The sequence below is a fragment of the Chaetodon trifascialis genome, chromosome 6 (genome assembly GCF_039877785.1).
Source record: "Chaetodon trifascialis isolate fChaTrf1 chromosome 6, fChaTrf1.hap1, whole genome shotgun sequence".
In the NCBI taxonomy this organism is placed as follows: domain Eukaryota; kingdom Metazoa; phylum Chordata; class Actinopteri; order Chaetodontiformes; family Chaetodontidae; genus Chaetodon; species Chaetodon trifascialis.
The window spans coordinates 27,183,113-27,200,529 of record NC_092061.1 but is presented as its reverse complement, the minus strand read 5'-3'; the positions used below and the strand labels follow the sequence as shown (position 1 = coordinate 27,200,529).

The window sequence follows — 17,417 nt, the reverse complement described above, 5'->3', positions numbered from 1 at the left end:
AAAGTTTTGAAAGTTTTAAAAGTATTGTCACTTTTTCAACTTGACTTGATGTAAAATGTAACTGCACTTGTGCTTCTCAGGGTCCTTTAGGTAAAAGAGGCATCCAGGGGATTCCTGGACCTCCAGGGCCACAGGTAGGACATCTTATTATAATGTATTGGTCTGATTATGTCTTTATTCTCCTCACTAAAATGTCTCACAGTGTTCATTGGTCCCTTTTAAATCAGGGAGACTCTGGACATGATGGAGTGAAGGGTCCTCCAGGACCAGTGGTGAGCCTGCAGTACTGTCTCTACTTGCCTTACAATGTTCATACAAGTGCTAGCTGCTGTTGACGAGCTGCTTTTGGTCAAGAGATTACAAGAAACCCACATTTTCATTTAAAATCTTGCAGGGGCCACCAGGGGCCACAGGCGGTATAGGACCACCTGGAGTGAATGGGTCTGAGGTGAATTTATATGGGCTTCTCAATATTCATTCAAATCCTTTTGATTTAAGTCAGTAAAGTAAAATACTACTGTGATGCTTTATGGTGGTTTTCTGTCTTTTGTACAGGGGGATCAAGGTCCAACTGGTCCACGAGGTCGTAAAGGCCCGCCAGTATGTCCTCCACTTCACCTGTTAGACTTTACATATGGGCAGTACTGATGAAGACTTAGGGGTGTAATTATTTAATCTAATTGCATCTTCAACAGGGACCATCAGGATTAGCAGGAGAGACAGGCTCATCTGGACCCCGAGGGACTCAGGTGAATTTAATAAGAGAATTCTACATTTTAATCAATCAAGCATCGTGGTTTTGGTGCTGTCGTTGTGGGATTTGCATGTTCTGCTTTGGTTTCCTCTTGTAGTCCAATGACATGCCGGTCAGATGCTCAGTATGTGCCAGGCCTCTGCTACTGTAGATTTCTGATCTGTGCCTGGTGTTTTAGCCAATGTATGCTTACATTTTGAACGACAGAGAAAGGCTTTTAAAACAATTCAACCAGGATCTAATGAAAATCTTACCTGCCATCCATTGAATATCCACCTTGTCTGCATGTTGAAATGAAAAAACAAACTGCCTTTTAGTTTGCTGACTGTACCATCGTCCCATTGGTTGTTTTCTTGGCTTTATCGATCAAAAACATTCTTTCCTATTGTTTTAGGGACAGTAATGCAGTTTGGCCCTGAAGTGCTTCACGCTGTCATAAAGCATGGCTTTCAGTCATAATTTCTTCAACTTTCTTGGTTTGTTTTTGTCAGGGTTTATCCGGCAATGATGGCCCTCTTGGTTCAAAAGGGGATGTGGTAGGTTTTAATGCAATAATCTGCATGGTTGTATTTGCTCAGTGGCATAATGGAATCAAGATACTGATCCTGATGCCCTTGCTTTCTCTGACAGGGTGAAATAGGGCCTATGGGAATAAGAGGATTTCCTGGCAGTGAAGGGCCAATGGTAAATAAAATTAAGTCATTATCTCTAATGTTCAAATGCAGTTTTTAAGTTAATATACTATATGTCACACACAGCATACTGTTCATGGTCCTCTGTGATAACTATAATGTGTTCAACTGTAAGTAAAACCTTTTTAGCAAAAAAATGGCTGTTTGTTTGGCTTGTTTCTTTAGATCTGGAGTATGTTCGATGTAGCCTAGCCTTTGTAATGGGAATTCTTATTATTCATCTTCTCTTTTACTCACTCATATGATATGGTTATTCATTTGGCTTTAAGACAGTGAATACTTGATTGAGTAAAAGAGAAATTGAATAATTCGAATTCCCATTACACCTTGTGGAAGACTCCAGTCATGCGCAATGAGTGCATGGATAGGCAAGTAGGCAGGCAGACAGGCAGATAGACCATCCCATCATTTCATTTGGACCAAATGAAAAAATTGTCAAGAAAATTTCAATGAACATAACAAATAATGCTTCTTAAATGCACTACCTGCTCTATCTTTACTCCCAAAACACTCGAATTGTCTTCAGACTTGAAAGCACAAAGATGGATCTCCCAAACTTTGATCTGGATGAACACAAGAACAGTAATAAAACGAAGCAGAGTGGGGGACAGGTGGTCGTTGCATGGCCTCAGATCTTGAATATTTAATTATTAGGGTTATGACTTGGACTCAAAACGCTATTAAAACAGCTTTGAAAGTAAAATGTTCAGGTGCATGTATTTTTAGCATTGAGTATTCAGAGACCTGAAAGACGAGGAGCTTAGTTTCTTAAGAAGACTTGTCAACTGACTTGAGACTTGACAAGATTTGAGCCTGGACTTGGGCAGGTGATGTTAGAGATGGCAGACATGGTTCCATCTTTGCATTGTTCTGATTTACATGTAGACATGCCCATGTTTTAGAATTTCCTTTTGCTCTGTTTGCTCTTTCAGGGGATGCCTGGAAGACCAGGTCCAAAAGGATTTGCAGGTGGCACAGTAAGCAGCATAGTCTCCTGTTTTCTATGAATTGTATACATTAACATTAGCGATAGAGATCAGTGATTAATAAAGCTGTATTAATCCATTGTTGGCCACATGGGAATAAAACATTCACTCAGCACTGATATATTGCCTTCTTATGCCATGCAGACAGTGTACATTAAGCCTACTTCAGTGAAAACTGTCCTGGGTTAAAACATAAATTGACCTTAGTTGATCTTAAAGTGAAAGTCAAACAGCCACCATAATTGAGGAAAACCATACTAAATGAAAAAATGTTTATGTTTATGTCCAGGGCTTCAGAGGGCTGGATGGTGACAAAGGAGAAGCTGGACCCAAAGGAGACAGAGTAAGAGGAAGACCCCCTTGGTGACAAAATGTAAAATTGAACAAAATCCACATGCGTTGGGTTAAACTAAACTGTGCTATTGCAGTGTTTTGTGTGATTTAAAGCTTTTAATAGACTGAGCACCTCTTCTAACAAAATGAGATAGAAATGAACCTTGATAATTGACATTGTCAGTGATTGCAAACTCACCATCAAAACTACACTATTTTAAGTCAGTCCAAAGATTACAAATCAATAAATTAACATTTAAAAAGTGCACATAGCCATATTCAACTTTTACATTTTGAATAAATGTGTTCTTGATATAATGACAGTAAACAAAGGAGATCATATTGAGATGCTCATAAAACACCATTTGAAGGACAAACCTCTGATAACCTCTTGCTCCCATAGGGCCCACCAGGTGCTGCAGGGGTCCGGGGTCGTCAGGGAGAGAGGGGTGAGCGTGGCAGCACGGGTCCTCAGGGGGTGAGAGGTCAACCTGGGCCCCGAGGAAAAGAGGTACAGATCATGATCAACAGAAATCTCCTATGTTTTAGTATGAGGCAACACGACACTGCACTGGCACTGCTGAATTCATTCAGCTGATTCATTTTTATCAAAAGAATAGAAACTCATTAAAAGTACTCAAATACTTTGGACTTTTCTTCATCATCTCTTGGCCCTTATTCTCATCAGTCAGTGAACTCCGCCCAAGAATGAGGACCAAGAGATGTAGCTGACACTCTTGGAAGAAATTGAGCCAGTGGACATAAAATCTATCTGTCTGCAGATAGATAGATAGATAGATAGATAGATAGATAGATAGATAGATAGATAGATAGATAGATAGATAGATAGATAGATAGATAACCATCTTGCTGTGAGGCGACAGACTTAAACATTGAGCTGACTTGACAGTTTTTTAAGTTAAAATACATGCAAGGTTAAAAATCCATGAATGAAAGGCTAAAGTGTAGCTCTGTCACCTTATTTTTTCTTGTAGCTATAATAAAGAACACACCACAGAAATTTAAAGAACCCTCCAGACATGTTTTGAGGTGTATATAAAACACTGTATTTTGACTAATTTCTGAAATGTGTCTTCCATAAAAAAAAGTTCTGTTATGTTGTTTAAATCCTTAAAATTACATCTACTCTTTCTCCCTTATTAAAAAAAAACCTGGATTTTGATTATGCATGTTTGTGTCATTTCAAAATTTATGTCATTTCCGCTTCTCTGGAGATGTTTTCTATTTTACTGACAAGTCCACTCAGTGTTTGTGCATTGAGGGCTTCAAGTTTCCACTTCACGCTTGTGTAATCTGAATATTGGACCAGGATTGGCTTCCTAACTATTTATGATGTCACAAATCATGCTCATAGGCCCGCCTCTTTAAAAGTTCAGTGAGCACAGAGAAACTTTCCAGCAGAAAGAATGTGAAAACAGCTTGTAGTGTCAAACTCTGCACATGCATCATTCTGCACAGTGAAGCTCAAACAGAAATAGAGATTTTGGAGAGAAGGGGGACTTTAAATTTTGTTGCTTTTTATGTATTTCTACACTTTTGTTGTGGTTGTGTGAGCACGTTATGTGCCGTAACTCATAACTTATGTGTCATGTCTCCTCAGGGTGAAGATGGCGAGGCTGGTCTCCAGGGAGTGTTTGGGAAACAGGGGCCAAAGGTTAGAGGCTTTTATTGGTGTCTGGTCAGAGCCGTATCTGTCACAACTTATTGACCACAGAGGCATTTGTTACGTTGCATTACACTCAGAAAAGACTGCCAAAGCTTTTGAAGCAGGTGATGATGACAGACGACCAGTGCTGCCAGTCACAGTAACGTTTTATGTCAGTCTGTTAATTCTGTTTTACTACTTTTGCTAATTATAGTACCTCTGTTACTGCCATTACTCCTTAGCAACTGCCACTACCACTTAGCCAGTGTAAAACTAAGGTGAACAGACACTGTTAATGCACTGGCAGATTTTGTCACTTGGATTCATTCTTTAAATAAATCCCTACATTTTCTTGATGATATTCTGTAAAACCATGTAGAATTTCAGTCATATATTTTATTTGTGTAAAATCATGTAACATTCCTTGTAACAATTAACACATGAATATGACCATTTTTTGAATTAATTAGTTTTTTTTTTTTTTTAACAAATAAAAGTGACCTATTTACACATCCAGCAGACACAAAGCAATATCTGCATTGATGTGGTTTGTGTTTGTGTCCATTCTAATGAATGGAAGTCCAGTATTCACTCTCCATTTAGCTCTGTTTTTGGTTTCTACCAACTCCTGAGAAGGCTTATACAGGCCTCATTGACCAGCTCATTACTCTCTGTCTCTCTCTGCTGGAGACATTGGGTTTATTGGAGCTTTTTCTCTTCTGGAAACAAGGCTGATGAGGGTGCTGAGACTGCACCAAATGAGTAAAGTTATTGAAACGAAAACAGTGATCTGGAAAAACCTTCAGATTCTGTAGAGCTGAGGGGAACTGTGGAGTTGGATCATAGTTTCCTGCAGGTTCATCATTACAAGTAATACTTTACAGATTACACCTTTGATCTATTAATATCAAATATCTTTAAACAATAGAAGATTTAGTTGCCTAGTCAGCACTAGATAATCCATTCATTAAATATGAGATTATCCCACTTATATAGATACAGAGTTGTTGCACCTTGCTTTTATAAAACTGTATTCTCATATTTTTTAAAAACTTGCAAACCCCTTCACTCTTAATCACAGGGCAGCAGAGGCCCCCTGGGACAAAATGGGAATTTAGGACTCAAAGGACCGAGGGTAACTATTATCTGGACAGTGGAAACTCAGCCTCTGATTCTTTCTGCACAGTTTTGTATTGTTCTAAAAACTGTTCTGATGGTATTGTCTTTCTGTGTTTACAGGGCCGCACAGGACTCCCTGGCCTGTTTGGTCCACCTGGCATGGCGGTAAGAACCAGCTCAATAAGCTAAAAGGCTGGTGGTTACCTGCAAACACTAAACCTTATTTACCTAATTGTTTGTGTGGGTTGTTGCAGGGTTTTAGAGGCAGAGTTGGGATTGTGGGACCAGAAGGAAAGCCTGGTACACAGGTTCCAATTTTATAACTTTTCATCTCCTATGATTCAGTTTTTTTCTGCATTGCTTACTTTAAGCCAGCTACATCAAGCCATCTCAATATTTTGCTTTTAACATAGTGATACATCTCTAATGTCATATGTCTGACATGCAGGGTGGTGCTGGTTCTGTTGGCTCTCCTGGACCTGAAGGAGACAGAGTGAGTTGCTCCTTTTTTAACCTTCTGGTGAGGGAACAAGAAGGGGTTATGAACAATTCAGTGTGGTGCAACCAGTGAAGAGGATGCTGGTTCACTGACATGTTCATCACATCACGCACATCTTTATAAACCAATGCATTATTGTTAAAAGTAGCTCTATGATCTCTGTTCATATAAAGGGGTTTCCAGGTGTGGCTGGTGATCCAGGGCAGCCAGGTTCTCCAGGAGCTCCAGTAGGCGCTTCTCCTTCTATTCACCATATTCCCTAACAAAAGATCTAATTTTAAGTTTTTAAAATGCTGAAAGGAGTCATTTGTGACTTAACAGGGTCCTCCAGGAAAGCCGGGTCCAGACGGGATCCCTGGACCAGCTGGGGAGAGGGTGAGCGAATCTTGCTGTTTGGTTTCTAAAGACTGGATTGTTTTTAATACACATTACATTACATGTTTCTGGTTATGTGTGAGGAATATTGTCTTTACTGACTCCCATTATGAGCCATGGCATTTCTGAGAAAGATCAACCCATCACCAAAGAAATTATACAGTAAAGGTTGAATTCAAGTCACAGGTTTTGATGTTTTGCAGGTTTCACGATACACATTTGAATCATTTTGTCTCTCCTTAGGGCTTCACAGGGAAAGCAGGGATGATGGGCCCCCAGGGACCAGTCGGCATGTATGTAAGTGACTGTTGTTATCACCAACAAGTAGTTTTTTCCTTTGATTTAAACATTTTTTTGTCAAAGTTTACTGTAAAATTGAGGTAAAAATTTTCACAATTAATTTATTTAATGTAAATGGCAGAAAGACTGAAAAACTAAGACTTGTTTTATAACACTCTCAAATCTATGACTGAACTGTCAGTGGTGGAGATGCATTTTCCTTTTCTATGTGGTGTGAGCTGACTGGACATACTCTACTGCCCCAAAATGCATTGCATGTGACCTTGGACTGGTAATGTTGCAACCAATACAGTCATGTGATCCAGTCATGAATAGCTTGCTTGAGTATGCTGGAGTGTAAACAGTATGCTGGAAATGACATACATTTAGTAGGCAGTGTGGTACATGCTGAGGGGTTATGGTTATGTAGTAGGCAGTATGTTAGTATGCAAACACAGTCAGTAGCAGCATCCCAAGTCCATACTGTGTACAAATTCTATGCAGTATGTACCACACCCTCACCGTCAGAGTACACTATTTTGGCAGTTAGAATACATAAATACCTACAGACCATTTCATACTTCGTACTGCAGGAAATGATACAATATGTGGGACGTTAGATGTCAATCAACCTGCAGTCTTGCGATGTCATTGCCAATTAAATCCCACAAAATGGCATCAAATTTGAACCTTTTCCCAAGATTTTTTTTTTTTTTTTTTTTTTGAGCTGTTTGAGTTGTGCGCATCAACAATGGATCGTATTAGGTCTGTATACTGATTAGTTTGAGTATGCTTCATTTTGCCCCATTTTGAGTGTGAACACAGTACATATTAACGGCCTGCTTAGAGTCAGTTGTATGGAATTGTAAGAAAATATTGATTTTAAATATTGGGAATTTTTTTTATTTTAATTGTGGCCCAGACCCAAATTAGTAAGTGGTCTAAAATTGCACATGGATGTAAGCAGAAAATGTCAATTTCTCCACAGGGTTACCCTGGAGCAGTGGGCCTGACGGGGAGGCCAGGCCACATGGGACAAAGGGTAAAGCATGGTTCCTGACACAATGATACAGAAGGGTTATCATTTCATACATGTTGAATATTTTATTCATATTTTGATTCATATTTGCTGCTGTTAGAATTCTAAATTGGTCAAGCTGTTTTCCACAAGTGATTAAGCTCATGTCCAAAGTAATAAGCGGGTTTTTGTCGTTCTGAAATGTGATTGCAGTGCTTTCTGTTGACTGTTGTGCAGGGAGATGCTGGTGTGAGAGGTCCTCCTGGTATCCCTGGAAAGACTGGACCTCCAGTGAGTGTATTTATTGTAATTTCATGGATTTGGAATTAAATCTAGCTTATGTCCATGCAGATACATATGGGGGCCCATTTGTCACTGCTCTTTTAATGTGATCAGAAATGCCTTCCTGGTTGAGCTTGGTTGTGCTCTGTTATTGAAACATTGTTCTTCTCAGGGTCTGCAGGGTCCTCTTGGTGACACAGGGCCTCTGGGACCACAGGTGAGAAAACGACTGTTCTGGACTCTAAAAACTCACTGATCAAAATCATCCCGCACCATCATGCAAGAGGATAAACTGACATTCTGTTTGTTTCATCACTTTCCCTCAGGGCCGTCAAGGAGAGCTGGGACCCAAAGGCATTCAGGGACTGCCAGTGAGTAGCTCTTGAACATATGCGGGGTTGTTTCAGGCTCAGTATGTCCATCTTAACGGTCAGGCATCATGGTGAGATCATTTCTGTTCTCAACTTGATTCAAACTTTATGTATGTATATGTATTATCTCTCCCAGTGCATCTGTATCCTTCCAGATGTTCCTACTTTCAAGAAAATTAAAAGTAGAGAGTCATAGTTGGAAAAAGTAGAATTCTAATCAAAATCTGCCCATTGCAATTCTGACTTGAGTGCCCCTCTGTTAAAACTTCCTCTGCTATTTATATTATTAATTTCCACCCAAACTGTCAACAGCTAACAATGACACTCAAAATAATGTGATCTGGATGTTTTCCAGTAGCTTCTGGTGTAGAGCCTGACCGCTTCCACTATATCTGAATACAGATACAAGTACGGATATTTGAATGAAACAGATCTGAGATATAGATGCAGATACAGATATTAGCTTTGCTTTTAACCTCTGGTTCATTCTTTTTCTTTGGGAGGAAATCATGAACTGAAGTAGAAGTAGAAGAGGATGACCAGTATTAGAAATAAAGATTAAGGGAGAGTGGGTGCACCAAAAGTCAATTCCAATCCTAAACATAACAGTTGCCATCAAAATGCATTAAACGTTGCATCTTGATTACATTTCAGAATTTATTTTTCGTAAACTTTTTGTTATGAATTGCAGTTATTTTTTTTTTCTAAATGGTTTCAGGGTCCTCCAGGCCAGCCAGGACCAGTGGGTGGCATGGGGAGCCATGGTGCTGTAGGGAGCCAGGGGCCTCCCGGGCCACTAGGGTCTGCTGGACCTAGAGGGTTTCCAGTGAGTGGGTACTTTTCACCTTCCTCTCCATTTCATACTGATGTAAAACTCTGTGATGCTGCCCTCAATAAAGCATGTATGCTGATCATATTGTCACGCAGCGAATCTTTGGTGAGAGATTGCTATTTTTTCTGATCAATCAGGGAAAACCAGGCATAATTGGAATAATGGGCCAGGCTGGAGAGAAAGGAGAGGAGGTAACTGATTACAGCATGGTTTTCAAGTTGGAAGACAGTGAATATTGGCATAAAATGCTGTCTATCAAGAACTTCAGTGACAGAAATACTGTTTTCAGCCCTCAAAAACTGAAATGAGTCCACACCTAAAGAGAATCATTCAAGCAATTGAAGTCATATTAAGATGTTATTTGTTGTCTTTAGGGTGCAGTGGGTCCTGCGGGTGATATTGGTGCTGTAGGTCTGGACGGTCAGCTGGTCAGTTATCTCACTGATCATATAATGTATATAATGTTTAATGTATTCAGTTGGATATTGAATGTTAAGCACTCATTCCAATGTGTTGCAAAATGTTTTTTACCTCATTATCTTAAATATTTCAGAAATGAAATTTACAGGACATAACACTGAAGATCCTTGTTATAACTTCCATGTTATTGATATGATTAGTTACGCTTGTCTTGTCAGGGTCCCCCAGGGCCAGCTGGTGAAGAAGGGACTCCTGGAAAAACGGGTGACCAGGTCTGTGACATTTATACTGAATTTCATTTAAAAAAAATGTATTATCATAAATAATGTTTTATTAAAGAGTAATTAAACTGTCACTGTGAGAGACACAACTGTGTTTGCATACAAATCTATACACAAGCACATGAACAGACAAGATCAGGAGCAATGGAGACAGCAATAGCTTCTGCAGAAAGCCTGTTCTTGGATTAAACCAATTGCATAATAATTACCACAAGACTCAACTTTTTCTGCAACACGAGACATCAGATGAAACAGTTGCCCCCATGATAACATTCTGGAGTTGTAAAATCCCGTCTGTGAGACTTGACTTGACACTGATAAGCTTATAAAATTTTTAATCTGTTACTCCATCTGGACATTCCTGGATCATATTTCATGTCTCACCGCTTCCTGAAACAATGTACCCACACCAGCACAGCTTTATTACTGGGCTGTTTTTGCTCTGATTCCCCACTATGAGTCATTCAGCCATTTTTCCATTGTATTCAATACAAGGTTAATATTCACATTCAACAAACAATCCAAGCATTCAAATTAGAAACAAAAAGTAACATGAGATGTGATCACTCACATTTAAGTGTTGTCAGGCTGAAAGAGACTGACATACAGTACCACACCTTCTCATTCAATGGTTTTTCTTTATTTTTTTTTATTTTCTAAATTGTAGATTAATACTGAAGACATCCAAACTATGAAGAAACACATATGGAATGATGTAATAAACAAACCAAAATATGTTTTATATTTTAGATTCTACAAAGTAGCCACCATTTGCTTTGATGACAGCTTATTGCATTCTTGGCCTTCTCTCAATCAGCTTCATGAGGTAGTCACCTGGAATGGTTTTCACACCATCACACCTCCTCCTCCTCCATGGTTCATGGTGGGAACCACATATGTAGAAACCATCCGCTCACCTTTTCTGCATCTCAGAAAGACATGGTGAGTGGAGCGAAAAATCTCAAATTTGGACCCATCAGACCAAAGGACAGATTTCTCACTGGTGTAATGTCCATTCCTTGTGTTTCTTGGCTGAAGCAGTTTTCTTCTTCTCGTCCTTCCTCAGAAGAAGTGGTTTCTTTACAGCAGTTCAACCATGAAGGCCTGATTCACACAGTCTCCTCTGAACAGTTGATGTTGAGATGTGTCTGCTACTTGAACTCTGTGAAGCATTTATGTGGGCTCTAATCTGAGGTGCTGTTAATTTGCAGTTTCTGAGACTGGTAACTCTGAGGAACTTGTCCTCTGCAGCAGAGATAACTCTTGGTCTTCCTCTCCTGTGGCGGTCCTCATGAGAGCCAGTTTGATCAAAGCGGTGATGGTCTTTGTGACTGCACTTTAGCATATGTTCAAAGTTCTTAAAATTTTCCAGATTGACTGACCTTTATGTTGTAAAGTAATGATGGACTGTTGTCTCTCTTTACTTAGTTGAGTGGTTCTTGCAATAATATGGATTAGAACAGCTCTCTCTCTCTCTCTCTCTCTCACCCAACTGGTCGAGGCAGATGGCCGCCCACCCAGAGTCTGGTTCTGCTCGAGGTTTCTGCCTGTTAAAAGGAAATTTTTCCTCGCCACTGTCGCCAAGTGCTTGCTCATGAGGGAATTGTTGGGTCTTTGTAGATAAAAGAGCTTGGTCTGTACCAGCTCTATATGGAAAGTGTTCTGAGACAACTTCTGTTGTGATTTGGCGCTATACAAATAAAACTGAAATTGAAGTTGAAATTGAAACAGTAGTCAAATAGGGCTATTCACTGTATAGACCTTTGTACCAACACTACCTCTGCACAACACAACTGATGGTCTCAGACACATTAAGAAGGCAAGAAATTCCAGAAATTAACTCTTGACAAGGTTCACCTGTTGATTGAAAACCATTCCAGGTGATTACCTCATGAAGCTGATTGAGAGAAGGCCAAGAGAGGGCAAAGCTGTCATCAAAGCAAATGGTGGCTACTTTGAATAAGCTAAAATATAAAACATGTTCTGGTTTGTTTAACACTTTTTTGTTTACTACACCATTCCATTTGTGTTACTTCATAGTTTGGATGTTTTCAGCATGAATTTACAATGTAGAAAATGAAAAATAAATAAATAAATAAAAATAACAATAAAGAAAAAAAAGAAAAACCATTGAATGAGAAGGTGTGTCCAAAGTTTTGACTGGTACTGTATATTCAGCAACACATTAAAGAACTTTGACAATTACAGCAGACAATGTCCACCAACTGTCAACCACTGTACTTCCATGAAATAGGGAGCTCGGGGCCCCCAGGGACAACCAGGGCTCAAGGGACTGAAGGGAGAGCCAGGACTTCATGGCTCCCAGGGGCTGCAGGGTGAGCCTGGGCAGAGAGGCAAAGAGGTTAGATGTATTGTCATTCTATGCAATGATTTTTTCTAGGGCTGCAACTAACCACTGACAGAATCAATGTCAGTGGTTGTTGTGCTCCTTGTTCTTTCCTTCATTTTCTTTCTTTTGCAGGGAGATGTAGGAGAGCCAGGCGTTCCTGGGGGTCCAGGTGTTAAAGGAGCAAAGGTAATTTTCATGTCAACCTTGTATTGTTAGCTAAAACAGCATTTTAGACACACCACCAGGGACTTTTGTCATTTTAATCATTGAGACGGATGGTCCGTACTAAATCATTTACTTAAATGATGCGTTTCGCGCAGGGAGATTTGGGAAATCGAGGCCTATTTGGATCAGAGGGGCCTCTAGGAGTCCCAGGCACACAAGGACCGAGAGGGTTGAAAGGAGAAAAGGGATATACAGGCGTAATGGTAACTTTTATCAATCAGTGTAACTGCCTATTTCATCATCTCTTTATCTACTGTCCAATACCTGTCTTTTTCACCATGTATTTATATTTTCAGGGTCAAGGGGGCCTGATGGGGAAGGTTGGAATGTTAGGCTTATTAGGACTACAGGTAATTACCTTCTGCCCGTGAGGAAGTAACTTTACTATTATATAAGGGCTGATCCTTTTAAATCTGTTGGTGTCATATTTCATAGTGTTGTTTATCTCATTTTGAAATTAACTGCAACTGCAAATTAAATTGTATTTTTTTTTGTTTACTGCAACAGATATATCTGTTTGTAAATCAGTTGTTGTGTGTACATGAGTTTTCAGTTGGACTGAATATCAGTTGCTGTTTGCTGGTAACTGCTGTGAATGTGCATCTTTTTTCAGGGTTTCCCAGGTATTTTTGGTGCTGCAGGACCTGATGGGCCACCAGGACACAAGGTTGACAATCTCAATCAATCTCACAGCATATTCTGTAACCCTCTATTGTCACAAAACATGCTTGAGAACAATGTCGCGTTTTAAAGGATATCTTTGGATTTTTTAAGGTCTGTCTTGGCTTAGAGAGATGCACTCTCACAGTATGTAGGGAATCTTAAAGTTCACCCGTATGAAAGGTATGCCATGATATACAGTTATTTTCAGATAAACATGTGACATAAACTGTCCTCTTTATAGGGAGACAAAGGTCTTGCTGGTTTGACTGGGGAGCCAGGAATTCCAGGTCCTAAGGTACAAAGCGCTGCTGCCAAATAGTCATAGCTTTAACGTGAGACAGCAACAACCTACCTCATGACTGGTGTTGGCTTGATTACCTTTACTCTGTGCTCTGTTGAACTGCAGGGGGTGGCAGGAATCCAAGGTGTGAAAGGTGACATGGGAAATCCTGGGCCAGTGGTAAGTCAAGTACAGTACAGTATGAAAAACCAGTATTGTGTCACTAGTGATGGATGTCCTAAGAAGTTTTTACTTTCCTTTTTTGTGTGTTTGTTTGTGTCCTATGCCACTGTGGATGTTTTTATGTAGACAGGACTAAATAAAAACTAAAGGAAAGAATTTCTGATCATCTGTGTGCTACATAATTTAACTGAATTCTAAATTTTACCTAAACCAGCACGTTCTTACCACCACCCTGGATCATGTTCATGCTAACATTCCTGGCAGCTATAAAGCCCTACCCTGCCCCAACTTTGGGCAATCAGAACACATTCATCTGCTTTTCCTGCCAATTTATACCCTGCTGATTAAAAGGTTCAAACCATATACAGGACTGTTCTGAGTGGACAGACTGGCAATGTTTAGAGATGCTGCCACCCAGGAGAGCCACACCAGTCTTTAGGAATATACATCAGCAGAACACTGGTGGACAGTCTGAATTGGATAGATTTTCATTGTGTAGGTATTTTACCTGAGTACTGAGGGCTTTCAGCCAAAAGGTTTTGGTGTCAACCATGTAATGTTAAATGTTTTTTTTATTCTACTCAGGACCCAGTCTTCCTTTGATCACTGAATATGATTAAAAACAAACAAACCAAAAAAAAAAAAAAAAAAACCCACTTGCTTTGTGTTTATCAAGAAAACACATACTTTAGGTTGCTTTGTGTTTCCATATTCAATTTCCCTTCTCAGTTATTTTTTTCTAAACAAGGCACTGATTCCGAAAGGCCAAAAGGCCAACTTAGTTATCCTCTTCCTTTGTTATAAATATTTACAACTGGTGATATTTTTGTGCTTCAGGGGTCTGCAGGAATCACAGGAAGGCCTGGTAATCCTGGTCCAAAAGGCTTTACTGGACCTGAGGGTCTGAGAGGAGAGCCTGGACACCTTGGGAAGCCAGGAGAGGTGGTGAGAATCCCAACTGTTCTGACTGCTTCATCTGAAAGGGACTTTCATAAATACTTAAGATTATAGCTGACAGGAAGACTTTCAGTGTTGGTTAGAAAAAACAACCACTACTGTATACACAAATGTCTTAGATGTATGGATGTTTGTTTGTAGGGTCCTGATGGACTGCCAGGAAATAAAGGACCTCTAGGATTACTGGGACCAGAGGTAAGACCCAATGGGAATTCCCATTCCCATAAAAGTGACACAAAGGTCATGAAGCTTGCAAACAGTATTTTATACTGTGCTCCTCTGGGTTAGATTTAGCAGTAAACCAATCCTTCACAGAATATACCACAGAATATAAGTGAGAAAGGGTTTTATGGGAAATGTGGTCACTAGCACCATGCTAACATAGTTTAATATCAGTGTTGTGCAGCCCTAACAAACATCCTGTGTTTCCATCCTCCAGGGTGACACAGGTGAGATGGGACTTCAGGGTCCTATTGGTCCTCCAGGACCTCAGGTGAGCAGTGCTTCTTAACCCCCCCAATACACACACACACACACACACACACACACACACACACACACACACACACACACACACACACACACACACACACACACACACACACACACTAACATTCACCATCTTCGTCTGTATTGCCTTCAGGGACCAAAAGGTAGACCTGGGCTGAAGGGAAGGAACGGACAAAAAGGTCAAAAGGTCAGCAGCATATTGGTAGACTTATATCATACAGTTTGCTTTTCTCACATAAAGCATTATATCTAAAAAGAATTCTGTCATTGAAGGGTAGGATATAATATAACAGAATAAGATGTACAGACCTACACAGGAGTTCAAAATCATGAATGTATCCATGAATATCCAACTAGCAAGTATTGAATTTTATTCAAGGCCTGATATATCTGTATACAAAAAACACAGCAATGAGCCACACTGTCACATCTGGTGACATGTTAGGACATTACTGAGTCATTTTTAAACTGAAACTATATGTTTATGGTCTGCTTTGAAAGATTTTCATCTTCAGTTGGGACCTATGGGCATGGAACTGAGAGTCACAGACAGGGAAGAGACGTCAGATAGTTTAGAGAAACAGACTAACACACTTTGGTTTATTTGTTTTTTGGTAAACAGTTACAAAAATGTAGAATAACACCAGCCTTATCCTTAAGTATGAGAGCCTTTCAGATAAAAGTCCTGCATTGTGATGCTGTTTTAACTGTTTAGTCAGATTTCCCAAGTAAAAAAAAAGAAACCTGTAAACTGGGGTGGGATATTTTTTACTTGTTTTCAATCAGCCCTCCTAAATTGTATATGAAATGACTGTTCTCCTATAATTATCAGGATATGAATGTAAAAGCTTATAGATTTTAAGGATTACATATGGAAAAAAGAAGAATAAACTGAGATGGATATGTTTTGTGATGCAGATTTATTTTTTTTAAATGAAACTGGACATGAATCAGTGACTTATAGCACTACTACCACTGCTACTAACAATAATAATGATAGTAATAATAGGACCATGTAAACCTTTTAAAATTTTCACATGAATCTGACATGAAGTAACTCTCAGTGGATTGAATTTCAGGGAGATAATGGCAAACGTGGACGTTCAGGGAAGGATGGACGTATTGGGAAGAGGGTAGGATGACACACCTGACATCTAATGTAAATATGAACTTGAGTTCACATTCTCAATTCGAACTTTATTCCATTTTAAAGGGGAAAAGAGGGAAAGCTGGAAGTAGAGGCATAAGAGGAAGGCGAGGAGAAAAGGTCAGTTGTTTCTGTTGATTCTGACATTCTTCATCAGCTGTTATCTGCACGAACCTTAACTTTAACTTTAATGCTTTTGGTTTCAGATCTTAAAGTGACTTTAGGTTAGTCAGGGTATCACATTGAACACTGACGTCTTGATCTTTGTCTGCCCTGCAGGGAGAGATAGGAGATTTGGGTATGTTTGGTCTGCCTGGGAGACATGGTTCTTATGTAAGTTTTTCGCATCATAAAATTATTTGGAAATGCTGTGTTGTGAATTATTTCTATTTAATTTGATTGTCAATGTTCCTCACCATCTTCCTGTATTCTGCTTCTACGGCCTCAGTGTGAATGTTGTGCTTTGTCTTTGTCATCTTGTATTTTTTTATTGCACTTCTTGATTTTGATTAAACAGTTGAGTCAAAACAGAATTATTAACACTCATCTCTTATTTTACAATTTTTCCTAAAAGGGTGAAGCTGGCCCACGTGGAGAAGATGGTGAAATGGGTAGACCAGGCATTAAGGTAGGAATATTTAGTTTAAAAGATTGTTTTTCAGAGGCAGCACTTTTTTATTAACAGAAAACAAAAGTGATGTAGCCACAACCAGATAAAGCATTAGAGCCAAAGTTTAAGAAGACCCCATAAAAATACAGTGATACAACCCCAATTCCAAAAAGTTAGTACACTGTATGAAACACAAATAAAAACAGAATACAGTCATTTGCAAACATGTCATAAAAAATATAAAAAGTAGATTGTCAAGAGGGAAGCAATCAAGAAAATAAAACTAGAGTGAAAAGAATAGAGGGCTGTACCTAATGTCTTTTTTTATACACATAACAAATGACATGTTGATTCAGAATTTGAATGTCAGTGTTATCAATAGAGCTGTCAAGGTTCAAACTGTCTGGTAGAGGCCGAGACAAATCACTGTATCATCAGCATACAGCTGGATGTCTGTATCAGGCCAGAAGGCAGATAATTAATTCACAAAAGAAATGTGAGTGGACTGATTTTAGTCTTCCACCTGAACAGGCAGTTTACACTTTGTGATTTTAAGAGAGTACTCTCTGTATTTCCCACTATGCA

General features: G+C 39.4%; 1 protein-coding gene and 1 long non-coding RNA gene across 2 annotated transcripts; both read left to right on the top strand.

The window, feature by feature from the left end:
• Positions 1-269: 269 nt before the first annotated feature.
• LOC139332282 (uncharacterized) lies at positions 270-720 on the top strand. The gene is made up of 3 exons (XR_011602285.1): positions 270-448; positions 556-600; positions 696-720. It is a non-coding gene; the product is annotated as an uncharacterized lncRNA (long non-coding RNA).
• Positions 721-1,988: 1,268 nt separating this feature from the next.
• On the top strand, positions 1,989-6,722 carry LOC139332232 (complement C1q and tumor necrosis factor-related protein 9A-like). The gene is made up of 12 exons (XM_070963982.1): positions 1,989-2,057; positions 2,379-2,423; positions 2,722-2,775; positions 3,169-3,276; positions 4,387-4,440; positions 5,513-5,566; positions 5,671-5,715; positions 5,805-5,850; positions 5,999-6,043; positions 6,223-6,276; positions 6,371-6,424; positions 6,668-6,722. The coding sequence occupies exons 1-9, from the start codon at positions 1,989-1,991 to the stop codon at positions 6,031-6,033; spliced, it is 510 nt and encodes a 169-aa protein (XP_070820083.1). The 3' UTR covers positions 6,034-6,043; positions 6,223-6,276; positions 6,371-6,424; positions 6,668-6,722.
• The last annotated feature ends 10,695 nt before the right edge of the window (positions 6,723-17,417 follow it).

Excerpts from the sequence above, each read along its gene's own strand:
- LOC139332232 (XM_070963982.1), top strand. The coding sequence starts at position 1,989 with ATGGATCTCCCAAACTTTGATCTGGATGAACACAAGAACAGTAATAAA. Across the intron at positions 2,776-3,168 it reads CTGGACCCAAAGGAGACAGA|GGCCCACCAGGTGCTGCAGG; the intron begins GTAAGAGGAAGA and ends TTGCTCCCATAG. Across the intron at positions 5,851-5,998 it reads GGGACCAGAAGGAAAGCCTG|GGTGGTGCTGGTTCTGTTGG; the intron begins GTACACAGGTTC and ends TCTGACATGCAG.